General features: G+C 37.2%; 1 protein-coding gene across 1 annotated transcript in view; it reads right to left on the bottom strand.

Annotated features, from left to right (window-relative positions):
- The window catches only part of LOC150089220 (uncharacterized), a 221,521-nt gene extending 194,330 nt beyond the window's left edge, over positions 1-27,191 (bottom strand). Inside the window, exons 1-2 of the mRNA XM_090389912.1 lie at positions 27,149-27,191; positions 19,655-19,751 (exon numbers count right to left, since the gene is read on the bottom strand). Coding sequence (XP_090246038.1) covers positions 19,655-19,751; positions 27,149-27,191 — 140 coding nt within the window. The remainder of the gene's footprint in view (positions 1-19,654; positions 19,752-27,148) is intronic.
- Between the last annotated feature and the right edge of the window lie 239 nt (positions 27,192-27,430).

Here is a 27,430-nt window from a genome sequence, read left to right as displayed (position 1 = left end):
ATCGTTTTCATTAATGTTTGTCTTTAATTCTGTGTGGTTAGTATTGTAAGTATCTGTGAGTTTGGCTATGTCTAGTCTGATTTGTCTAATAGTTTGATGTCAAGAGTAGGAGTGCTAAGGTCACCTCAGGATTTCATTACACAAAAGCCCCGGTTCTAGGATAGAAAACCAGATTAGGAGAGCAAAGGTCACCTCAGGAGTCAACTACACAAGAACCCCAGAACGAGGGAAAAAAATCATGGCACACTATTCTATTGGTCAATGGAATTTAATCCCTCACCTATAAATTAACTGCTGGCAGGCCTCTTGCCTGTATGCACATCAGGTTTCTGGGAGCATTGGCAAGAGGAGTCTTTCAGCAGTTAAGAATTTAATCTCTTTATATTTACTTAACTTAATACTTGGTTCTATTGTTACAATAATCCAAACTTAGAATTGTTTATTTTAAATAATAATTGTGATTGTAATATTCATAATATTGGTAATTGTAAGTGTAATATTAATAATTGTAACATTGGTGATTGTATTCAAATTTATAACAATTTATTTTTATTTCCCCAACAGTAGGGTCTTATGATGGGTATTTGTAAGATACCTGAAACATTATCTTATGTATAGTAGTTTAAGCAAATAGCTTAATAAACTATATTATTAATTTCACATGATATAAAGAGTGGTAATATATTTAGTAATAATCTTAATGGAAAACAACCACAAAACATCCTTCCCTAACTATAATGAATTGCAATTATCATTTTGAAAATGAATCCGAACAGAAATTTAGAAGTGGTCCACTATTCAAAAAAAGGAAATCAATGATGCAACGAGAGAGAGAGAGAGAGAGAGAGAGAGAGAGTGAGAGAGAGAGAGAGAGAGAGAGAGAGAGAGAGAGAGAGAGAGAGAGAGAGAGAGAGACTACTTTGCTAAGAGAACTTCACCGTAATGAAAAAATGCTTCATTTAAAATATTCTCATTTTGTCAGCGCTACTAATTCTAATGTTTTGGCTTATTCTTAAGTGTTCAGATGAAAACTAGTATAGAATATAGCTTACTTGTAGCCACTCTTTGTTTTTAAATTGTTATTAAAGATAATCTACAGGGATGGGATACACTTAAATAGAAAGGGTGCAAGAATATTTGCTGATGCTATCAAGACAGTGTTACGTGGGTCGGAAAACTGCTAGATTGGGGGGATACATGGACTAATAGATTAACAGTAGCCGTAGGTAGAGGTGAAAGTGATTCTTGCACTACTTCTATTGGAATGAGCAGCGGCCTGGAAAAAAAGATGCAGAGGATTTCAGAGACTGCTGGGAGTCACTGCAGTAAAGTAAACACCTGGGTTGTGTTACGGTAGCTAAGAATAGGAACTGGTGCATGTATACTTGCGTGTGCACCAATGCTAGGAGTTTGGTAAATAAATGTGATGAATTTGAGGTGTTGGTCAAAACGTCAAAGGCAGATATTGTTGGGATATCAGAGATGTGGTGTCACACAGATATAAGAAATGCAGAACTGGAATTTAGGGAGTACAATGTGTACAGAGCAGATAGACAGGACAGGAAGGGAGGAGGGGTTATTTTATTAGTTAAGAAACACATAAAATCCAAGGAGGTACAGCCAGTCGACATTGATGGACAGTACAGTGTCGAGGCAGTTTGGTATGACATAAGCACTGGGAAATGAAAATTGAGATTAGGAGTGTGTTATAGGCCTAATGACTCTGATGAGTATAATAAAAAACTGTACAGGGAAACCGAGTGGGCCAGTAAATCAGAGAGTCTTATAATGAAGTATTTTAATTTCCTGGATATTGACTGGAATTTGTGGGTTGGGCATTCACACACTAGCAAGGCTTATGTAGATTTATTAGATGATTGTTTTCTACATCAGCATTTTTGGGAGGCAACTAGAGGGAGTTGATCTGATTATCAGTAGTGATTCTTCATGCATTAAGAATCTGCAGATAAAGGAACCACTAGTTGGCAGCGATCACAGTGTGCTGAAGTGGGATTTACTCTAGAGGTAACACCATAAAGCATAAAGGGAAGGGTTTTTGCTTTCATCAAGGCAACTACAGAGGTCTGAGACAGTATTTAAATTCTATACGGTGGGACCAACTGATGATGTTACTAACAGCAAATTCAAAATGGGAAGCATTCAAAGAATTAATCTTGGAAGCTTCTAGGCTTTACATATCAACTAAGAAATATTGTTCATGGTTTAGGCCTAAATGGATGGCAGATGAACTAATGAGACATGTGGCAGAGAAGAAAAATGCATGGGATACATATAAATTAATGGGTGACATGCAAGCCTATGATAGATATAAGCAAGTCACAAAGGAGGTTAGGCAAGTAAAGGCAGATAATGAGAAATATTTGGCAAAGGATGCAAAAAAAAACAGCAAAGAGTTCTTTACCTATGTAAACCCTAGAAGGAAAGGGATGAACCAGATTTGTCCTCTGGATATCATTGGTTCAACTGTTGATGATCGTGCTCAGGTGGCTAACAAACTAAACGAGTATTTTGCATCTACATTCACACATGAAGAGTTATTCAGGGAAGGGAATGCCAGAGGTGAACTAAACTCTGGCAGTGAGCTAGATGATTTTGTAATAACTGTGAGGAAAGCGGAGGAGAAATTGTTGAAGATAAAAAAAAAAAAAGAAAGGCACCTGGGGTGGATGGGATCTATCCAGTTATATTAAAGGAGGCTTGTTGTTTGTTTGTTATTTGGTTTTTAGGAGCATTAGCAACTAAGGCCATATTGCTCCGGGAATATGCGGTGGCCATTCCCTGACATTTCCGCATCCATATTTGGTGGTGACAGGCTCGAACCTCGGTCTAATCAAGAAGCTTACTGCTGCTCCTTCCCACCTGGCTACGGAGGCACCATTAAAGGAGGCAGCAAAGGAAGTAAGCAAACCCTTAGCCATAATTATGACAGCTTCCTTGGACTCGGGGGGAGTGCCCATGGACTGGAGATGTGCAAATGTGACCCCAATTCACAAAGGAGGATCAAAGGGTGACAAGTAATTATAGACCTGTTAGTTTAACTTCTGTTCCAGGGAAATTAATGGAGGCACTGGTTAAAGAAGCACTGCAGGATCATCTAGACAAGACTTCAGTAACAGCATGGTTTTGTTAAGGGGAAGTCTTGTTTGACCAATTTGATTGGATGCTATGATGTGGTCACAAAGGAACTGGATGCAGGGAATAACTTTGATATCATATATTTGGATCTTAGAAAGGCTTTTGATACTGTTGCACATGGAAGACTGCTGCACAAATTGAAGCAGTGTGGCATTGGATGCAAACTGCTGCTATGGAAAAAGGGATGGTTGAGTGGGAGAAGGCAGAGTGGTAATCAATGGCCACTGCTCTTCGTGGACTAATGTTATTTGTGGAGTCCCTCAAGGTTCAGTGTTGGGTCCATTGTTGTTTTCTGTATTTATAAATGATATTGATGATGGTATATCAGGCTTAATGTCCAAGTTTGCAGTTGATACAAAGGTTGGCAGGGTTGTTAATGACACTAATGACAGTACGCTGCTGCAACAGGAACTAGAAAAGTTGCGCAGATGGGCTGAGAGGCGGAAAATGAAGTTTAACATTGACAAATGTAAAGTACTATATACGGGAAGCAGTAACCCCAGAGTAACGTATCAACTGTGTGGTGTTACACTGACAGTTATAGAGAATAAAAAGGACCTGGGGTTAATTATGCAGGCAGATATGAAGTTTTCTGAGCAGTGCAGACGGTCTGCAAGAGTGGCTCATGGTGTCTTGTCAAGGATACACAGGAATTTTCCTAGCAGGGATAAGGAGGTGATTATCCCCTTGTATAAGGCAATGGTCAGGTTACACCTTGAGTACTATATATTAGACCTGCATACAGGTCTGGAGGCTTCATTTTAAGAAGGATGTAGAGCTGTTGGAACGAGTAGAGAAGGGCAACAAGATTAGTGAATGGAACAAAGAGTTGCTCTTATGAAGAAAAGCTTAAGTTTTGTAGGTTACCGTGTTTGGAGACTAGGCACCTGCGAGATGATCTGATTGAGGTGTATAAAGCCTTGAATGGTTTGAGCATGCTCAGTGCTGATGGGATTCTTCCTCTTGCTCAGAATAATCACCTGAGAGGGCATAAATTCAAATTGAGATAAGACAGTTGTAGGATAGATGTGTGGAAGTTTGCCTTTAGCCAGCGGGTAGTTGATTGGTGGAACAGACTTCCACCTTTTGTTATGGAAGTTAACAGCCTAAATAAATTTAAGGCTGAGCTGGAGAGGTATTTGGAACGAACAGTGGAGTGAAATTGGAGCTTTTTTTTTTTTTTTTTTGGCTGATGTTGCATAAGCTTTCTAGCAACATATGCCTCTACTAATGCTAATAATATCTACTAGCTATATGCAAATGCTGGCTACGTTAATTAAGAGTGAAAATTTACCTTAATTGCTCTGAACTGAAAATTGTAATATGAAATTGGTTAAATACAACTGTTTGTATTTAACCAATTTCATATTTTTCATCTCCATTTTTCAAAATGCTAACTGTTTTATTTTAATGCATAGATTAATATATGTATGCATTCAAATCATAAATATTCTTTTCAGAATACTTCAGTGAAAGGGAGGGTACAGTGTGGAACCTTAACTATGAGGTACTGCAACTTTTTTTTTTTCTTTTTTTTTATTTGTCTAAACATGATAGTTGGCATAAATAACTTTTTATTTTGCTTTGATTGGGAACTCACCACTGTTTGTGCTTGACAGGAAATAGGGATGAGGAAGCAGAGCATGAAGTTGGTCAAATTAATAACATGAAATACGGAGCAGGAAGTAAAGAGAGCAAGAAGTTGGTCAAATAAATAACATGTTTTAGCAGTTATTTCTTTTTATAGCTATACTGTGATACTGGATTATTCAAAAATATAATCACAATATTCAGAAATAAATGTTGATATCTTAACATTTAATAAATGTTAATAATGTAATTAAATTTGCCTTTAGCCAGCAGGTGGTTGATTGCTGGAACCAACTTTCATCTGTTGTTGTGGAAGCTGACAGCTTAAATAAATTCAAGGCTGGACTAGACAATTTTTTGGAGTGGTGAATGGATGGGCGAAACGGGAAGAGATTTTTTTTTTTTTTTGGCTGATGCTATATAAGCTTGCTTTCTTGCATCATATGCCTCTACTAATGCTAACTGCTGTGTATGTTTTTGGATTTGTTTAAAAGGCTAACAATTTCTAATAATTCACATTTATGCATATTAGGCTGAAATGATATTCAAATTAGACAGGAATATCTTATTCCTGCTCTACTCTATGAATATCATCTTCCAGCCTAATATGCATTCTTGTGAATTCTTAGAATTGTTGCCTTTTAAACAAAATCCAAAAACATAACCTGCCAGTTCAGAATTAGTAGAGGCATGTGATGCAAGAAAGCAAGGTTACTATCAGCATCAGCCAAAAAAAAAAAATCTCTTCCAGTTTCGCATCCATTCACCACTCCAAAATGTCTAGTCCAGCCTTGCCTTTATAGCCTGATCAGACTTCCACAACAGAGATGAAGTTGGTTCCAGCAATTAACACACCTGCTGGCTAAAGGCAAATTTCCACATATCTATTCCACATCTGTCTTTTCTTAATTTGAATTTATGCCCCCTTAGGTTCATAATCTGAAAAAGTGAAAGGATCCCATCAGAATTCGGCATACTCAACCCATTCAAGGCCTTATACACCCCAATCAGATCACTACACAGGTGTCTAGTTTCCAGCCACTGCAATTGTCTCTCTTGGTAAGAGGATCCCTTCATTCCCCTCAGCAATCTTGTTGCCCTTCTCTGTACACACTCAAGCAAATCTACATCCTTCATAAAAAGAGGCCTCCAGACCTGTATGCAATACTCAAGGCGTAGCCTGACCATTGCCTTATACAGAGGGGCAATCACCTCCTTTTCCCTGTAAGCAAAATTCCTATATATCATTGACAAAACCCCATGTTCCTGTCGCTACCGCATACATTCCTTACTATCCGGGCGTTACTGAGCATCTCGCTAGAATTTTGCGGGGCTATAAAACACGCTGTGTGCAGCTTCCCGGGCGGAGGTTGCACACTGTGTTGTCTCAGGTAAAAGACCCAATAGCAAAGGACCTGAGTAGTGGAGTAGTATACAGGATAGAATGCCCGGATTGTGGGGAATGTTATGTGGGCGAGACAAAACGACGGCTCAAGGATCGTCTGGGGGAGCATGCAAATGCTATAAAAACCGCTGATTACAATAAATCTGCTGTGGCCGAACATTTTTGGGAGAAGCAGCATCAAATTTCCCCAGAGGATGCGGTTATCATGGATCGAGCGCATGGGTTCTGGAACCGTAAATGGCTCGAGAGCCTACGAATCTGTTCATCCGACCACAATATTATGAATAGGGACAGAGGTATGCGTATGCATCCTCTGTTTGAAACTATTATCCTAAGTACGGATGAACGGTTTTGCTTAACACGTTCCCGAGCTATTTCCGCTTCCAGTTCAGACCATGCGCCGACTGCACCACGTGTATAGGTACCGTGAGCCTGTTATATATGGACGTGCTGCAGGAAGTTTTGTTACTGCTGAGGAAGGGAGCGCAAGCTTCCGAAAGCTCCAGAGATTTTTATCGTTTTTATCGCTTTTAATCCGGTTTATTTTAGTGTATTTTATCTCAAGGATTTTATCACAGTTTAATGTTTTTACATGTATATTTAATATAATAGCAGTTTTTTGTAAATATTTATTTTATTTTAATATGTAAATAAATATTCTAGTTACAGTAAATGCTTATTCTTATGGTTGGTGTGAGCTGATTTAATACTAAAATATTAAGTGTAGTACCACACAGTTGGTACATTTTTCTGGGGTTACTTCTACCCATATGCAGTACTACAGTGGAATAATGCAATCATAGTTTTGCTGCATAAGAAAGGAGATAAATCAGAAATTGGAAATTATAGACCAATTAGCTTGTTATCCCACATCTACAAGTTGTTCACAAGGGTCATTACTAACAGATTAGAAAGAATACTTGATGAGAATCAACCGAAAGAGCAAGCTGGCTTTAGGACAGGATTCTCAACTATGGATCACCTTCATGTAATATCACAGCTAATGGAGAAAGCAAATGAATATAAAACACCATTATGCCTGGCATTTGTGGATTATGAAAAGGCATTTGACTCCATACAGCATAAGGCAATGTTTCGGGCACTGGAAAGACAAGCCATTGATACCCCATATATTATTATGATTTTGAAGAAAATATACGAGAGTGCTACATCCTTTATTAGACTAGACAAAGACAGTAGCAAATTTAAAATTGAGAAAGGAGTTCGACAAGGAGACACAATATCTCCGAAGCTGTTTACTGCTGCCCTTGGGGAAGCTTTCAGAAGATTAGACTGGTCGCAGAAAGGAGTCAATGTGAACGGAGAGTACTTAAACCATTTACGATTTGCAGATGACATTGTGGTCATAAGCCACGATCCCAAAGAATTAGAGGAAAATCTTAATCAGTTATGCACAGCTAGTAAGGATTTTGGACTAAAGATGAATATGGCTAAAACAAAAGTAATGATGAACAAGTATGCCACAGAAAGGGAAATAATGATTGAAGGAGCAGTAATTGAAAAGGTGGAGTCATATACTTATCTGGGACAAGTTATTAGCTGTAATAATGATAAATGGCTGGAAGTCAAGAGAAGATTAAATTTTGGATGGATAGCATTCAGGAAATATAGTCACATACTGAAGAGCAATATTCCAGTTTGTCTGAAACGTAAAATAATGAACCAATGTATACTCCCCACCATGACTTATGGAAGTGAAACTTGGGCACTCACCAAAAGAATGGAAGAGAAGCTGAGAACTACACAGCGAAGAATGGAACGAATCATATTGGGAATCAGACTGTTAGATAAGAAGAGAAACACATGGATTAGGCAACAAACTCAAGTAAAGGACATTCTTATCAAAACTAAAGAACTAAAATGGTCTTGGGCAGGACACATAGCTCGAAGACATGATGACAGATGGACTAAGAAAATAACAGAATGGTATCCAAGAGGAGCTAGAAGAAAACCTGGAAGACAAAGGCGGAGATGGATAGATGAAATTCATGAGTTTGTGGGTAGTAAATGGATGTCCAGTGCTCAAAACAGAAGGAACTGGAAAGTTGCTGGAGAGGCCTTCATCCTGCAGTGGACTGAAAATGGCTGATGATGATGATGATGATATGCAGTACTTTGCATTTGTCAAGGTTAAACTTCAGTTGCCACTTCTTAGCCCATCAGCCGAAATTTTCTAGATCCTGTTGCAGTAGCACACTGCCATTACTCTCATTAACAACCTTGCAATCTTTGTATCATCTGCAAACTTCGACACTAAGCCTGATACACATTCATCAATATCATTGATAAATATACAAAACAACAGTGGACCCAACACCGAACCCTGTGGGACTCCACTAATAACATTAGTCCATGAAGAGCAGCACCCATTGATTACCACCCTCTGTCTTCTCCCATTCAACTATCCTTTTATCCATTGTGGCAATTTACCCTTAATACCATTCTGCTCCAATTTGTACAATAGTCTTCCATGCTCAACAGTGTCAAAAGCTTTCCTGAAATCCAAATATATGATATCAAAATTATTTTTTGCATCCAGTTCCTTAGTAACCACATCATAATATCCTATCAAATTTGTCAGACAAGACTTTCCCTTAACAAACCCATGCTGTGTCTGAATTATTGCTGCAGTCTTGTCTAGATGATCCTGCAATGCAGCTTTAACCAGAGACTCCATTATTTTACCCGGAACAGAAATTAAACTAACTGGTCTGTAATTACTCGTGTCACCCTTCGATTCCCCTTTGTGAATTGGGGATACAATTGCACATCTCCAGTCCATGGGGACCTCCCCAGAGTCCAAGGATGCTCTCATAATTATGGCTAATTGTTTGCTTAGTTGTTTGCCGACTCCTTTAATATAACTGGATAGATCCCATCCACCCCAGGTGTCTTTCTTATGTTTAACTTCAACAATTTCTCCTCCACTTTGCTCTCAGTTATTACAAAATCATTAAGCACCCTGCTACAATTTGATAATGCCATTTTCAACCTTAATAACTCCTCATGTGTGAATGTAGATGCAAAATACTCATTCAGTTTGTTTGCTATCAAGTGGACCAATCAGATTCATCCCCTTCCTTTTAGAGTTTATATAAGTAGTAGCTTTTAGTAGCTTCCACGATTAATTCCTTGAATGCTTCCCATTTAGAATTTACTGTTGGTAACATCGTCAGTTGATCCCACTGTACAGAATTTAAAAACTGTCTCAGACCACTGTACTCACCTTTATGGAAGCAAAAACCCTTTCCTTTACCGCTGATGGTAATTATATCTTTAAGTAAATCCCACATCAGTACACTGTGATCACTGCAACCTAGTGGTTCCTTTATCTGCAAATTCTTAATACACGAATGATCACTGCTGATACCCAGATCAAGAGTATTACCCTCTCTGGTTACCTCTCGAACATGCTGCTACTGCAGAAAACAATCATCCAATAAATCCACAAAAGTCTTACTAGTGTGTGAGTGACCAACCCACAAGTTCCAGTCAATATCTGGGAAGTTAAAATCCCCCATAAGACATTCTGATTTACTAGCCCACTCTATTTCTCTGTACAATTGTTCATTGTACTCATTCGCATCATTAGGCCTAAAACACACTTCTACTCTTATTTTTGCTTTCGCAGTGCTTATGTCACACCAAACTGACTCAACAGTGCACTGTTCATCTATATCAACTGGATGCACATCTTTTGATTTTATGTTTTTCTTAATTAACAACATGACACCTCCTCCCTTCCTATCCTGTCTATCATTTCTGTACACATTGTACTCCCCAAATTCCAATTCTGCATTCCTAATATCAGTGTGACAGCACGTCTCTGATATCCAAACAATATCCGCCTTTGATGTCTTGACCAACACTTCAAATTCATCAAATTTATTTACTATACTTCTAGCATTGGTATATGTGCAAGCATACATGCACCTATTCCTAGTTACCCTGACACACCCATCTGTTTCACAATGACTGCCATCAGTCCCTGAAACCCCCAGCACCCCTCGCTGCAGGTCTCTACTTATTCTAACAGAAGTTGTGCAAGAATCACCTTCACCTCTGCCTGCAGCTCCTTTTAACCTTTTAGTCTGTGAATCCCCCCAAGCTAGCAGTTTTCCGACCCACCTAACACTGCCTCGATGGCATCGGTAAATATTCTTGCACCCTTTCTATTTAAGTGTATCCCATCCCTGTAGAAGCAGTCTCTCCTGTTAACAAGCACAGACTACGCTGAAAAAAATTCTACCTATTGAGCCTTGCACAGTCCCTCCAGGGCCGAATTGATTGACAAGGCTCTCATCATGTATTCCCTCCTATCGTGTCTGGGCAGAATTGCAAGCACTTTCAAATTTAACCCTGACTCACGACTTTTTTGCAACATTGACCTGTACTTGTTAAGTAAATATGCAGATCTCCTACTCTTAATGTCATTGGTGCCAACGTGTACAACAATCTCACCTTTTGTGCCCTTAAAAGATGAAATATGCTTTACACCGTCATCAACTTTTGCCCCTGGCAGACATACCCTGGTCCTGTTCCATCTATCCTTTTTACACAATACATTCCCCGTCTCCGTGTAGACATCACCAACAATAACTACTTCCTTTGGGACCAGCGCATTCTGCCTTGGAGATTTCTGCTGTGTTGCCTGATGCCCAGGAGTGAGCTCTGGCATTGAGTTGGGCAGCTGAGAGCGTGACGGGAACCTCATATTAATTTCTTCGAGGGCATCTACCCTACACCTCAAGCTCTCATAGACGCCCAGTAGAACGCTAAGTTGATGCCTAATTTCTAGACACTCTCTCCACACACAAAGACATCCTCCTTGGCTAGATCATGTTCTGTTCCAGAGAGTTCGGTAAACATTTCACAAGTTGCACATTTTTTTAGGCTGTGATGCATTGGAGAATTGCCCCCCTCAGTTCTCCCCCGAGTCACAGCACTCCTGCCACTTTGTGCCCGTTGCTTTGCTGCTCTAGTCTGAGACATGATATTTTAAATTAATAAGATCAATAAATTTAATTAATTAATTGTCAATACTACACTATCTAATAGAATCCTAAATGCAGTGATGCATATTACGCTATATAATTATACGTTAGAGCTACCTAGTTACCACAATTAAAAATTTGAATTCTCTACTACTCTATACAAAAACAATGGCTGCAAGATTCGAACAAAATAACGGTTTTACGTATATTAAGTAGTAATCTACAAAAACTCTTTATCTAAATTAAAAATAAAAATAACCAGCGTAACTATAACTATAAGACTACATATAAAGTACAATATAAAATAACAATTATGTAAATAAAAAGGCAAAAACTTATCGCTTTTTTGGAGCCTGTAATTCACAGCTGTAATTTTTAAAGAGAGTCAGCGTCCTCTCAATATTTGGCAGTAGTTGCTGCTTTAGCCAATTTTCAAAATTATGTTGATTCATTTGGCTATGGTAGTCACAGTTGTGTTTTCAGCTTTATATATATGCATAGAGTTGGAATAAAGGCATTTATATTTCTTGCAATAAAATAAGTCTTTTCCTGCAATATAATAAATCATTTCCAGCATGACTCTAGTACGTGGCTCCGGATAATCCACTACTCCTCCGGCACTTCCGAAAAGATAAATTATTGTCCATCCAGGTTTCATCTAAAAAAAAACTAGATTCTCCCCAGAATAATGGTAAGGCATATTTGCTTATAAATATTTTGTTCTCAATAGAACAGCATTATCTTTTTTCATGAAAACTTTCTGTTTGGCTTCCGTTTTCTTCCAGATAAACCCCCATTTGTTTCAAAATTGCATGTACAGATGTTTTCCCACATGGAAAATCAAATTTCTGTGTTCTAACTGCCAATAATTTATTTAAAGTGAGCATCTTTCTATCAACACTATATAATTCTTGAACAATGTTACGTATAATGCAATAATTCTGACTAATTATTGCATTATTCGTCAATCATTCAATGTTTCACTGAGAAGAACATTTTGACCCTTACCTTACAGACATTTTTGTCACTTATGCAGGTGTCTGACAGTACATACTATTACATGTCGTGTATTTGCAAAATGGTTTGATTCAGTTGCCAAGATACCAAAGTATCTTCAGTGTTTCAAGCAACTTAATCAAGTGACATCATTACACTAATTTACAGACAATATATCAGAATTATTATCAGTATTTATTAGCAGATGACAAAGGCTCTCAAAGAAGAGCTGCAACATTAGGTTATAACCAAATTTAACGTGTGTAACATTTAAAACTGATCCATTAAGTGCATGTAATAATTTATAAATTGAAGTGTTTCTTAAAGTAATTTTACAGAGATATAATAATGCCCTTTTCAGATAATGAGATGCTATCTTGAATTGCTTTCATCATAGTTCAGAGATGGGATCTCAAATAGACCATACAAAAAAAAGCAAGTTTTTGAATCCAAAGGCAGAATCAATAAGTTCTATGATTGAACCTGTTAAAAATATCTGAATGGCGAATAAGAATGACTCTTTTATTTCATAACCTAAAATACTACAATTTTTTTTTTACAGGCAACATTTTTGTTGCATGTGTGCAAACCTATATTTTTATCTGTTTTTTGCAGCATGTAATAATTTTCTATTGTCACTTTTTTAGAAAGTTGTTTTCTGAACAAAGCTCCGTCAAATTTTGCTTTCTACTATCTTCAAATCAGTCTATGATTTGAAGACAATAACAAAAGTAATCAGCCTTTGAGACCAGAAATAATTCATGTAGCATATGGCAAAAAAAGCTTCATTAAGAGGTATAATCCACTGTTATAAGCACTTGAAATATGACTGTAGTATCAGTGAGGACAATGCAAAGTATGAAGATCTGATATATCAATGAATGAAAAATTGTTTCACACATATGAAGTATTATTTAGGCTGACAATCACATAAGAATTGAAGACATAGCTTCTCAAGTTGAAATATCAAATGGTTAACTGCCAAGCCAACATATCTGATATTTTAAAGATGAAAAGATCATGCAATTTCTTTGATAGCAATGAGAGTGAAAAAAAATTAGTTTAACTTTCAAAAGAAGTGGCTGAAATTTGAGCTTGTGATTCTGCATTCCAAAAAACAATGGTGACGGGAAATGAAATATGGTGTTATCTACACCTGCAGATCAATCCTCTGATGTACAGGGTCATTTAGATTGCCAATGTTTCCCAAGAAGGGGAAACCCAGATTGACAGGTCTGAAGGTAAACTTACATTAGAATTCATTTTGACTATAAAGACATAATTCATTATAAAATTATACTAAGAGATCATAATATTTAATAAGACTATACATCTAGAAACCATTAAACACTTAGGAGATACAATCAGAAGGAAGAAATCTGATCTGGGGAGAAAACAAAATTGGATATTACTCCAAGCCACTGACCATGTGATCTTTATTTTTCCCAAATTAAAGAACTCATTAAAGGGATGATGATTTTCTGGTGAAGCAAAAGTTAGAGTAACTACAACAAACCATCAAGAAACCAAATTTTCAAAATGAACTCTGAAAAAGCTTTTTTGAAATTATATAACTGACATAAAAAACGTGTAAATAGCTAAGATGATTATTTTGAAAAATTCAACATGTAATTATTGTGAATATTATATTTGTATAAATAAAAATATTCAGTCCTGGATTTTCAGATACCTGAATTTTGGGAATGATCATCCTTAACTCCAGTATTCTGAAAATGAGGTTATATTCTAAAACAAGTGCACCGACTTCAGAAATGGCACTCCAAAATGTCTCTCACTCTCTCATGAGTTGAGTGAGTGAGAGAAAGAGATAGATGCCAAAAGAAGTTAGAATTCTATAACCGGGTGAACTGTTTCCCAGGTGGTCATTACTTCTCCATCCATATAACAGTGAGTCAATTTTGCTTCCAATGCAATGGGATTGTGTAATAAGTCAATTTTGGCAGCTCATTCTCTTCTCTTCTCCTGTAGTGCTAATCTACTGCCCCAGTGTACCAGATGTAGAGAAAGCAGGAGCATTAAACAACCTTGCAAAACCAGAAGGAACATCAGAATCTTATAAGTCCCCACAAACATCCCATTTATACTGGTCATACTTTATCTTCTCTAACAGCTTCACTTTCCACAATCTTTAATATGAACAAAATGCATGACGGTAATTGATGAGTGTATATTTCCACTGTGAAGCAACATGGCTTTCAAACTTTTACTTGAACTGTCTATAAAAAGTTTCCAACCTTCTGGATTGTGACCGATGCCAATTTCTTCATGAAAACATAAAATCAAAACAACAACACAGGGATTCTGCAACAGTGTAAAAATGTGGAATAAGTGACATTCTTCTTTTTCTATGTGGAAGGCTTGAAGCTAAAATTCAATACATTCCATCCTCCCACATCTTGCTCGAGCACCTAGACTCTACACAAAAGGGAAATTGGATTAATTAATGACTTTTCTCTTGTTTGTTATTTGGTTTTTAGAAGCATTAGCAACTAAGGCCATATTGCTCCGGGAATATGCGGTGGTCATTCCCTTGACCTTTCCGCATCCTCCGTATTTGGTGGTGACGGGCTCGAACCCCGGTCTAGGCGCCTCCGTAGCCAGGTGGGAATGAGCAGCAGTGCGTAGCACACGCTTCTTGATTAGACCAGAGTTCGAGCCCGTCACCACCAAATATGGAAGATGCGGAAAGGTCAGGGAATGACCACCGCATATCCCGGAGCAATATGGCCTTAGTTGCTAATGCTCCTAAAAACCAAAACAAACAAACAAACCCCGGTCTAATCAAGAAGCGTGTGCTACGCACTACTGCTCCTTCCCACCAGGCTACGGAGGCGCCGACTTTTCTCTTAAAACTATCTCCACTCTGTCACACAGATGTTCAGTATCTGCTTCATGCTTTTTCCAAAGATATTTCCATGGGCTATTCTAAATTGGCATTATAATTATACTTATACTGCTCCTTTCCAAACCAGTCCGAACAATGTGCCTCAACTACTGCGTACAGGTCTGGAGGCCTCATTTTAGGAAGGGTGTGGAGTTGCGAGAACAAGCACAGAGAAGGGCAACAAGATTGGTAAGGGGAACAAAGGGTCCTCTTACCAAGAAAGACTTAAGTTCTGCAAATTGCAGCATCTGGAGACTAGGCACCTATGAGGTGATCTGACTGAAGTGTATAAGGCCTTAAATGGGTTGAGCAGGCTCGATTCTGATGGGATTCTTCCGTTTGCTCAGATTACAAACCTGAGGGGGCATAAATTCAAATTGGGGAAAGACAGTTGTAGAATAGATGTGTGGAAAGGAAATTTTCCTTTAGCCAGCAGGTAGTTGATTGCTAGAACAAACTTCCATCTGTCATGGAAATTGAGAGCTTAAATAAATTCAAGGAGGAACTGGACAAACTTTTAGAGGGAATGGATGTGTGAAATTGCTTTTTTTCTTTCTTTTTTTTTTGGCTGATGCAACATAAACTCATACACCTGCTTTCTTTGATCACATGCCTCTACTTCTACTACTACTACTCAACATCCTTTTGCTGTCCAACTCCAAACTCACAGAACTAGCTTTTACTGTTTCTCTTTTATCTCTTCAACTTTTGGTCTTTGGAACAATCATCCTTCACATGTATTTATGAAAATTACAACCTACAGAAATTCCAGTGATGAATCCACATTTAATCAGTAGTTATAATTCTTGAAAGAAACATCTGCAGATCTACATTGTACATGTGTAAATTTTCCTCACAGATTTGAGCCCTGTGTTGTTTCTGAAGAGGTGTGAGCATCCTCAGCACCCAACAAGAACTAACCTTTGAAATGGTCAAGTATACATAGGGGATAATCAGTACTGATTTCTCGTAAATATTATATTCTCTGGAAATCATACACACTTTAATAGGTCTAACCTGCAAAATCAGGTCTTCAATTTTCTAGAACATTTCTAGAGTTCTTACTTCCACTGGGTGTCCCATGTGGGCATCATCTTCCACTGATTCTTAACTCCTCAAACTTTGATTTACACTGCTCAGACCAAAATTTTATATGGTATTCAGAAGAGGTGGCATCACCATATACAACTTTCATGTGTTTATGAATAACTTTTGGGCTATTCCCTTCTTTTTGTCCAAAATTTGATGTTGGCTCAAAATTCTAAATTTCATGATACAGGTGTTTTCTTTTGGGTTGGCATATTTTAATCTCTCTCATTCTTCCACACTTCACTCTATTGAGCCAGTGCTCAAATAAGATACAAACATTTATGAAAATATAATAAATTCAGTTTTTTATATATTAAGCATATTTATAGTCAAGGTAGATAACTTATTAATCACCTGTTGTGCATACAATTTTTGAAGATTAAATTAACAAGGTTAATTTAACTCCTGATAAAATTTCTAATGCTAATTTCATTAGCATTAGAAATTTTATCAGGAGTTAAATTTATAGCTTATAGCAATACTTGAAGTAATTAAGTATTGCCTGATAAAACTTGAGTCATTTGTGATAAATGTGTGCTCACAGGTACAAGTTTTAAGAACTGATATAACCATTTTTTAAAAATGGAGCATTAATTTTGACTCTGAAATTTAGTTTTATATATTTTTATTATATAAAATAATAACTAGACATAGGAAATAAATAGTATACAGCTTTTGGATGACTTGAGGACACAAGTATTTTTAAATAAACATCCAATAATCCGACACTGTCACAGTCCTGTGAATGTTAAATTGCTAAACTTCTACTATAGCCACTAAGATCAAATTTATTAAATGGAGTATAAATTCAAATACCATATTCTTTAATTTAAAGAAATAATCAGGATTGCAACTTTTACTACACTATTTCAGCAGTATATATCATTTGGATCCATGTTTTTTAAACATTTTATGGACTTTTTTTTCCCCATGATTCCTAGGGAATATGATTAGTTCTATTCATTATTATTATTAATAATAGTAGTAGCAGCAAATGATGAGAGGTCATACAACATCAGCCAAAAGGCCAACAGTTCCATTTCACCTGTCCATCCCCTCTAATAGTTAAGTTCTTCCATGAATTTATTCAAACTACCCACCAGATGGAAGTTGGCTCAAATAATCAACCACCCTCTAGCTGAGAGCAAATTTCTGCACATCTGACCTGCAACCATCTTTTCTCAATTTGAATTTAAGCCTCCCCGTGTGCAGTCTGATCAAGAGGATGAATTCCATCAGCATTGAGCTTATTCAATCCATTCAAGATCATAATCCTAGATGTACAGGATGCACCTAGGATTACAGTGCAATCCTAGATCCATTAGGATTACAGCTCACCACATGAAGTACCCTGCATTTGTCAATATTTAACTTCGATTGCCAACTTCTCAGCCGTCTGCCTAATTTGTCTATAACTTGTTGCAATAACATACCCTGATTATTGTGATTAACTACCCTGTAAACCTTCATATCAGCTGCAAACTTAGACATTAAGCCTGATATCCCTTTATCAGTATCATACAAAACAATGGGCTCAGAAATGAACCCTGAGTTGACTATGCTAATAATATTAATCCAAAAAAAAAAAAAAGCAATGTCCATGGTTGAGTGGAAGAAGACAGTCTTCTCCCACTCATCCCTTTATCCATAGTAGTGACTTATCCCTAATGCCACACTGCTCCAGTTTGTACAGCTGTCTTTTATTTGGAAAGAGTATCGAAAGTTTGTATGAAATCTATGCATATAATGTCAAAATTACTTTTTGCATCCAGTTACTTTGTTACTGTGTCATAGTACCAAATCAGATTGGTCAGACATGATCACCCCTTAATAAATTCAAGCTGCGACTGCAATATAACTGCATTCCTGTCTAGATGGTCCTACATTACTTCTTTAACCAGTGACTCCATTATTTTCTCTGGAACAGAATTCAAGCTAACAGGTCTGCAATTACTTGTGTCTCTCTTAGATTCCTCTTTGTGAACTGGGGATACATTTGCACATCTTCAATTCATAGGTACCCAGGGATGCTCCCAATGTCATAGCTAAAGGTTCACTTACCTCTTCTACTACCTCCTTTAACATAACTGGATAAATTGCATCCACCACAGATACCTTCTTTACATTTAATTTCAGTTTCTCCTCCACTTTCTTCTCAGATATCATAAAATCATTCAGCTCCCCACCAGAATTTGACTCACATCTGGCATTCCCATGCCTAAAAATTTCCTCATGTGTGAATGTAGATGGAAAATACCTATTCAGTTTGTCAGCAACCTGAGCAGGATCATCAATTAAACTATCAACATCAAGTGGATCAATGTGATTCATCTTCTTCCTTCTACTGTTAATATAAGCCTTTGATGCTTGCTTTTTTTTTTTTTTTTTGCATTCTTTGCCAGGGACTTCTTGTAATCTGCCTTAGCTTGTCAAACTTCCTTTGTGTCTTCATTGCAGACTAGTTTATATCTACTGTAGGTTTCTGTATCCCCTGATAATTTATATCTATCCCATGCATTTTACTTCACTGCCACAAATCTCATCAGTTCATCTGATATTCGTTTAGGTCTATACCTTGAACTATATCTCTTAGTTGATATAAAAAGCTTAGCAGCTTCTACAACTACTTCCCTGAATGATTCCTATTTACAAATTGCTCTTGGTAACTTCATCAGTTGGTCCCACTGCATAGAATTTAAAAACTGTAACACTGTAGTCATGTATACAAAAGCAAATGTCCTTTCCCATGCTTTTGACAGTAGTTATATATTAAAGTAAATCCCACATTGATACAATGTGATCACTGACACCTAGTGAGTCTTTCATCTGAAGATTCTTATCAGCTGAAGAGTCAGTGCTGATAATCAGATCAAGAGTACTGCTTTCTCTTGTTCCCTCTCTAATAAGCTGGTGTAGGAAACAATCACCCAATAAATTCACAAAAGTTTTACTCTGTGTAAAGTGACCAACCCACAAGGTCCTGTCAGTATCTGGAAAGTTAAAGTCCCCATTATAAGACATTCTGATTTACTTGCCTGCTCTATATATCTGTACAGTTGTTCATTATACTCATCAGACTGATTAGGTCTATAACACTCCTACCCTCAATTTTGTTTTCCCAGTGCTTATATCACGCCAAACTGACTCAACATTGCACTGGCCACTCATGTCCCCTGCCTTAGATTTTATATGCTTCTAAGAAGATAACCCCCCAACTTCTGTCCTGTGTGCTCATTCTGAATACATTGTACTCCCATAATGAAATTCTGCCCTTACATCTGAGTAACACTATGTCTCTGATACCCCCACAATGTCTGGTATTTGATGATTTGAACAATACTTGAGATTCATCAAATTTATTTACTATGCTCCTAATCTTTTATATTTAGGTATGCCTGTAATCCAGACACCTTTTTCGCATTTAGTGTGGATAACTGGCATCCTACCATATAAAAATTAATACAATCTAACAGCAAAACAATTTTAAAATATACTTACTTTACTATTACTGAATAATGAAGAGTAATATCTTGATTCATAAGAATTGCCTCCAAATCATGATAGTGTTGGTCAAGAGCATACTGTTTAATAATTGCTATAAGAGGGAAATATCTAAATATTACAAGTGCAAAAAATAACTTTAGTTATTTTTTGAAACAACTTTGGTTATTTTAACCAAATTAGAAAACACTGATAGCAATAATAAAAGGCTTCACATTGATAATATTCGTTTTGTATAAATAAATTATAGACTAATTCAGCCTTTAAGATGCAGAATAGTGTTTAACTTAAAATGATATTGCAGACAGCAAATGAAAAATCACTATATACTCTTCCAGAAAGTTAAAAGGATGCTAAATGAAGTATATAAAGATTAAAACCATGATTCTATATACTAATATAAGCACTTTCTATGGTTTTGACTAGGGTTTTATTCAAACTACATACATCAGTTACTTATTGGAAGTGGGGGGAGATCTTTTCACTAAATTACATAAGACAATTTTTGTTTTTTTTTAAATAACATAAAACAAAAATCATTACCATTTGGTAAAGTGCCTATAGTTCTACCATCAAGAGAATAAACTGAAGGTCACCACCACACAGTCTATTTAGGAGGTATAGGGATTAGTGAAGCAGAAAAAAGGGTTGGTTGGGTAAATGTGAACATTAAATTTCTGTTACAGATGAAGACTGAAATAGAAACAGATTAATTCTACACATTTTCTGTTCTACATTTATATGATCACCTTTAAAATTAATCAAAAGATCAAATTACCACAATCACCCCTTTACTCCTAAAGTAGACTGTCTGGTGGTGACCTTGAATTAATTCTTGTGGGTCTATGACTGCAGGAATTTCATAATTATAAAGTGCTATTAAGGATTGACAATGGTGAAATGTCATATTTACTGTAATTTGAGTATAGATTACATAGATGAAACGTTATTCGATAATTATGCTTAATAAACAAATATAATTCCTTCCTTGGACTGGAAGTGTGCAAATGTATCACCAATTCATAAAAGGAGCTCAAAAGGTGACACAAGTAACTATAGACCTGTTAGTTTAACTTGGGTTCTGAGGAAAATAATGAAGTCACTGGTTAAAGAAGCACTGCAGGATCATCTAGACAAGACAGAAGTAATGGTTAAGACGCAGGATGGTTCTGTTAAAGGGAGATCTTGTCTGACCAATTTGACTGGATACTAAGATGTGGTCACAAAGGAACTGAATGTCAAAAATAATTTTGATATCATATACTTGGATTTCAGGAAAGCTTTTGATACTGTTGCACATGGAAGACTGCTGTACAAATTGGAGAGGTATGGCATTAAGGGGAAGTTGCTATAATGGATAAAGGGATGGTTGATTGGCAGACGACAGCATGTGGTAATTAATGAACACCACTCTTCATGGACAAATGTTATTAGTGGAGTTCCCCAGGGTTCGGTGCAGGGCCCATTGTTGTTTTGTGTATTCATCAATGATATAGATGAAAGTATATCAGGCTTAATGTCCAAGTTTGCAGATGATATAAAGGTTGGCAGGGTTGTTAACAACAGTAATGGCAGTATGCTACTCCAACTGGATCTAGATATGTTGGGCAAATGTACTGAGAAGTGGCAACTGAAGTTTAACATTGACAAATGCAAAGTACTGCATATGGGTAGCAATAACCTAAGAGAAACGTACCAACTGTGTGTTGCACACTCAGGGAAGTGGAAAGTGAAAAAGACCTGGGAGTAATTGTGCAATCGAATATGAAGTTCACTGAGTAGTGCAGACGGGCTGCCAGGGCACATCATGGAGTCATGATATGCAGTAATTATGCTAGCAGGGACAGGGAGGTGATTATCCCGTTGTACAAGGCAATGGTCAGGCCACACCTAGCGTATTGTGTACAAGTCTGGAGGCCTCATTTTAGGCAGGATGTAGAGTTGCTAGAATGAGAAACAAAGGGCAACAAGATTGGTGATGGGAACAAAGGGGTGCTCTTACCAAGAAAGGCTTAAGTTCTGCAAATTGCAGCACCTGCGAGTTGATCTGATTGAGGTGTATAAGGCCTTGAATGGGTTGAGCAAGCTGAATGCTACTGGGCTTCTTCCTCTTGCTCAGATTTAGAACCTGAGGGGGCATAGATTCAAATTGAGGCAAGACAGTTGTAGAACAGATGTGCGGAAATTTGCCTTCAGCCAGCAAATGGTTGATTGGTGGAACAGACTTCCATCTTTTGTTGTGGAAGTCGATAGCCTAAATTGCATGTATACCAATGCTAGAAGTATAGTAAATAAATTTGATGAATTTGAAGTGTTGGTCAAGACATCAAAGACGGATATTGTTGGGATATCAGAGACGTGGTGTCACACAGATATAAGGAATGCGGAACTGGAATTTGGGGAATACAATGTGTACGGAAAGGATAGACAGGATAGAAAAAGAGGAGGTGTTATGCTGTTAATTAGGAAAAACATAAAATCAAAAGAAGTGCATCCAGTTGATATAGATGAACAGTGCACTGTTGAGTCAGTTTGGTGTGACATAAGCACTGCGAAAGCAAAAATAAGAGTAGGAGTGTGTTATAGGCCTAATGACTCGAATGAGTACAATGAACAATTGTACAGAGAAACAGAGTGGGCTAGTAAATCGGAATGTCTTATAATGAGGGATTTTAACTTCCCAGATATTGACTGGAACTTGTGGGTTGGTCACTCACACACTAGTCAGACTTTTGTGGATTTATTGGATGATTGTTTTCTGCAGCAGCATGTTTGAGAGGCAACCAGAGAAAGTATTACTCTTGATCTGGTTATCAGCAGTGATCATTCGTGTATTAAGAATTTGCAGATAAAGGAACCACTAGGTTGCAGTGATCACAGTGTACTGATGTGGGATTTACTTAAAGATTTAATTGCCATTAGGGGTAAAGGAAAGGGTTTTTGCTTCCATAAAGGTGAGTACAGTGGCCTCAGACAGTTTTTAAATTCTGTAGAGTGGGATAAACTGACGATGTTACCAACAGTAAATTCTAAGTGGGAAGCATTCAAGGAATTAATCGTGGATGTTACTAAAGTTTCATACCTATCAAGAAATATTGTTCAAGGTTTAGGCCTAAATGGTTATCTAATGAACTAATGAGACTCCTGACAGAGAAGAAAAATGCATGGGATGCATATAAATTATCAAGCGACTCAGAAGCCTATGGTAGTTGTTGGCGCATCGGCTTCTGTGGCCATAATGCACCTCCCAAGGTTTTTGCAGTACTTTGATCCAAGCCCGAGGCGGGATTCGAACCCGCGACCTTTGGGTTGCCAGGCAGGCATTTTACCCACCCGGCTAGCCCAGTCGGCTCAGAAGCCTATGGCAGATATAAGCTAGTCTGTAATCAGGTCACAAAGGAGGTTAGGCAGGCGAAGGCAGATTACGAGAAATCCTTGGCAAAAGAAGCTAAGAAAAACAGCAAGGATTTCTTTACTTATATAAACTCTAAAAGGAAGGGAATGAATCTGATTGGTCCACTTGACATCGATGGTTCAACTGTTGATGATCCTGCTCAGATAGCAAACAAACTGAATGACTATTTTGCATCTACATTCACACATGAGGAATTATTAATGTTTGAAAATGGCAGAAGGTTATCAAATTGTAGCAGGATACTTAATGATTCTGTAATAACTGAAAGCAAAATGGAGGAGAAATTGTCGAAGTTAAACATAAGAAAAGCACCTGGGGTGGATGGGATCTATACAGTTATATTAAAGGAGGCGGCAAAGCAACTAAGCAAACCCTTAGCCATAATTATGAAAGCATCCTTGGACTCAGGGGAGGTTCCCACTGACTGGAGATGTGCAAATGTATCCGCAATTCACAAAGGGGGATCGAAGGGTAACACGAGTAATTACAGACCAATTAGTTTAATTTCTGTTCCGGGTAAAATAATGGAGTCACTGGTTAAAGATGCATTGCAGGATCATCTAGACAAGACTGCAGCAATAATTCAGCCACAGCATGGGTTTGTTAAGGGAAAGTCTTGTCTGACAAATTTGATAGGATATTATGATGTGGTTACAAAGGAACTGGATGCAAAAAATAATTTTGATATCGTATATTTGGATTTCAGGAAAGCTTTTGACACTGTTGCGCATGGAAGACTATTGTACAAATTGGAGCAGAATGGTATTAAGGGTAAGTTTCTACAATGGATAAAAGGATGGTTAAGTGGGAGAAGACAGAGGGTGGTAATCAATGGGTGTTGCTCTTCATGGACTAATGTTATTAGTGGTGTCCCACAGGATTCGGTGTTAGGTCCACTGTTGTTTTGTATATGCTTGGGTACAAGTTCTAAATATATTAAATGAATACACAACCATTTAAGATATCCTAGAAGGTGACTGTTTGCTTCCATTCTACAATTTAGTTTGATACAAAACCATTTAGAATAATATGTTTACTATGGACTAAATTTATATTTTAGGAAAAACATTTGCTTAGTCATATAATATAACTGACATTAAATTACTGTAACATCTTTCTCTTCTTTAGTTGAATCCTGAAATACTGTAAATGATTTAGGAAATCCTAGTCCTACTGCTTGTGATCTGCTCAGTCCTGATTTTACAGATCTTTAGAAATTGGTCCAAAAAAATGAAAGGATTCAAAAAAACAGACCTCTCCAAATGAACAGGAAGCGAAACTACATATTCTCACAAAGAATGGATATTAGCATTAGTAGAGGCATATGATGAAGAAAGCAAGCTTATATAGCATTAGCCAAAAAAACCCTTCCCGTTTCACCCATCTATTCACTCCAAAAGTCTGTCTAGTTCAGCCTTGAATTTATTTAAGCTGTCAACTTCCACAACAGATGGAAGTTTGTTCCAGCAATCAACCACCTGCTGGCTAAAGGAATTTCCGCACATAAATTCTACAATTGTCTTTGCTCAGTTTGAATTTATGTCCCTTCAGGTGCGGAATCTGAGCAAGAGAAAGTATCCCATCAGCATTGAACTTGCTCATACCATTCAATGCCTTATACACCTCAATAAGATCATCTCACAGGTGCCTAGTCTCCAGGTGCTGCAATTTGCAGAACTTAAGCCTTTCTTGGTATCAGCAATCCTTTGTTCTACTCACTAGTCTCATTGTCCCTCTCTGTATTGCCCCGGGGGCTCACATCTGGTGAGTATGGGCTTGGCAAACCCAGGGTCCTGAGCTGGATATCATCATTCTTCTCTTTCTTGGTGATTCCTTTCTACTTCTCTCTCTCTCTCTCTCTCTCTCACAGGGGAGTAACTTGGGAATTTTTTTTTTTTGGCTGGTGCAGCATAAGCCTCAGGCTTCCTTGTACCATATGGCCATTAATAATAATAATAATACTCATTCCAGCTACTCTACATCTTTCCTAAAATTAGGCCTCCAGACCTGTATGCAGTACTCAAGGTGTGGCCTGACCATTGCCTTATACAAGGGGATAATCACCTCCTTATCCTTACTAGCAAAATTCCTACATATCATTGACAATACCCCATTAGCTACTCTTGCACCTGTCTGCACTACTCAGAAAAGACAGATGAATATAAACTTTTGGAAGCAACAGAATATTAAATCTCATTTAAGTTGCCCCCCACAGTACTTGAGGCAGAAAGTCTGATTGTGATAATTTTTATATATATAAAGAAATAAATTATTAACATTGGTATACTAACCATCTACACCTTTATCTTTTCGATTCATTTTTTTTTTTTTTTATCCTTCCCTAAGTGCTGTTTTCATTATTACTGTAATAATAACTTTTGTGGGAAATCGGCTAACTACCTAAAAAAAAAAAAAAATTAAATTCCTGTTCATTTTAAGGTAAATCGCTTGGCACACATAGTAAGATAGTAAGTTACTACTCTTGTCCCTGTAACCTGACAGAAATAACTGACGCACAATCAGTCAGTCATTGATTGTGGTAAAATTTACAGTCTTATATATCACACCAAAATAACCAGGCATGAAAGTATTCACCACTCACACAGTTCTTTTACTCTCCCGATTAAATTTATGCTAAAGGAAGGGCACATCAAAATGCTTCATACTTCACACAAATACCAAACTCAAAAAACGCGCCACACACGATTTCACACAAATACGCATGGATTAATATTATTATTATTATTATCACCCATATGTGTGCAATATTCCCAAAACAATGGCAACAAAACTAAATTAGCCACTAAAAATTTCCATTGTATAAATTTGCTTTGAAAAATAGTTCTTTTGTATTGTAATTCTTGACAATTTTCACAACTTTATGAACAACTGCCAGCCAGAATCAATCACATATGATCATAGCAGACACAAAATTTTATGAAACCCTCCCCGCCTACCTTACATTGCGACCGGCATCCACATACCATTCTATAGCTGATAAATATTGTTTCGTTTAAAAATAAAATATAAATTTTTCGATTTAATTTTATTGTATATTTCATTCTGTTTATTTTATTTTAAAATCTTAAAATAAAAAAATGTAATTTATTAATTTAACTCTAATGAATAAGTAACATTAATCATAATATACCCCTAAAATTTCACGCCTTCCAAGCCTAAATATATCAATGACATGTTTCAAATGATGAATCCAACCCACAGATTATCTTATTACTCTGTGATCCAACCAATAGACCTTGCGGTTCATCATGGTACACAGTAAAATTATGATTAACTTCGTCTTTCAAAAGTTCTCTGATGGCCAAATGCCACTGATACTGTCAACATATTTAACCCCAGGAACTCACATTAGGTGAGTATGGGCTTGGCACACCCAGGGTCCTGAGCTGGATATCATCATTCTTCTCTTTCTTGGTGATTCCCTTTTACTTTTGACTCTCTCTCTCTCTCTCTCTCTCTCTCTCTCAGGGTAACTCTTAGAATTTTTTATTTTTTTGGCTGGTGCACCATAAGCCTCAGGCTTCCTTGCACCATGTAGCTAATAATAATAATAATAATTACATGAATAATCAGTGACACGAAAATATTTCTCAATGGCGCGGTTGAATTCTTTGAGAATATGAATTACAAGATTTTGTGTGGAGAATAACTATAGTAGCGGACAAAAAAAAAAAACTGCATCATTTCTGAATTTTGCAAATAATGTGTTTTGCCCTGCACTGCGGCTTGCAGAAATGTTCGAATGCATTTGTTAGATGGGATATATATCTCTGTGAATGAAATCCAATAAAAAGATTCCACCTGATATATCTAATTGCCATAAATATCTTCCCAAAGGGTAAAATGCGTAATTAATGGAAATATGAGAAATCATGCAAATGGCAATCATGACAACCCGACGTACATTTTATTGCATTTACGTGTACAAACTGAAATGACAAGTTAACGTAATAGTATTATGGACTGTAAATCAGCAAAATAAGTCCTATTATTTTGCTATTCCTCCTCGAGCTGCGATTACAGTCTTGCAACGTTCTGTCATAGAGTTAACCAACTTCTGGATATACGGTTGTCCAATTTCTTGGTACACAGGGCCATGCCGAGCCATTTTAGTAAAAGGGGCCTTCAAAAGAATAAGTTACACCTGCTGCCATCTCTTGGTATAATTGCGCAACAAATATGGCGCCTTCGCGGAATGGAGTTCATATCGTGTGCCCCGTGGTAGGTGAGTTTCGTTGACATTGCGGTAACAGCTGTGTGGGAGCAATCGTTCATAATGGCACGTCAGCTAGAATGTTACTCCAAGTTTGAGTTAGGCGGCACAGTACGATTTTCGT

The sequence above is a fragment of the Mastigoproctus giganteus genome, chromosome 2 (genome assembly GCF_048544385.1).
Source record: "Mastigoproctus giganteus isolate SK-2022 chromosome 2, ASM4854438v1, whole genome shotgun sequence".
Lineage (NCBI taxonomy): Eukaryota > Metazoa > Arthropoda > Arachnida > Uropygi > Thelyphonidae > Mastigoproctus > Mastigoproctus giganteus.
This window is presented reverse-complemented; position numbering and strand designations above follow the sequence as displayed.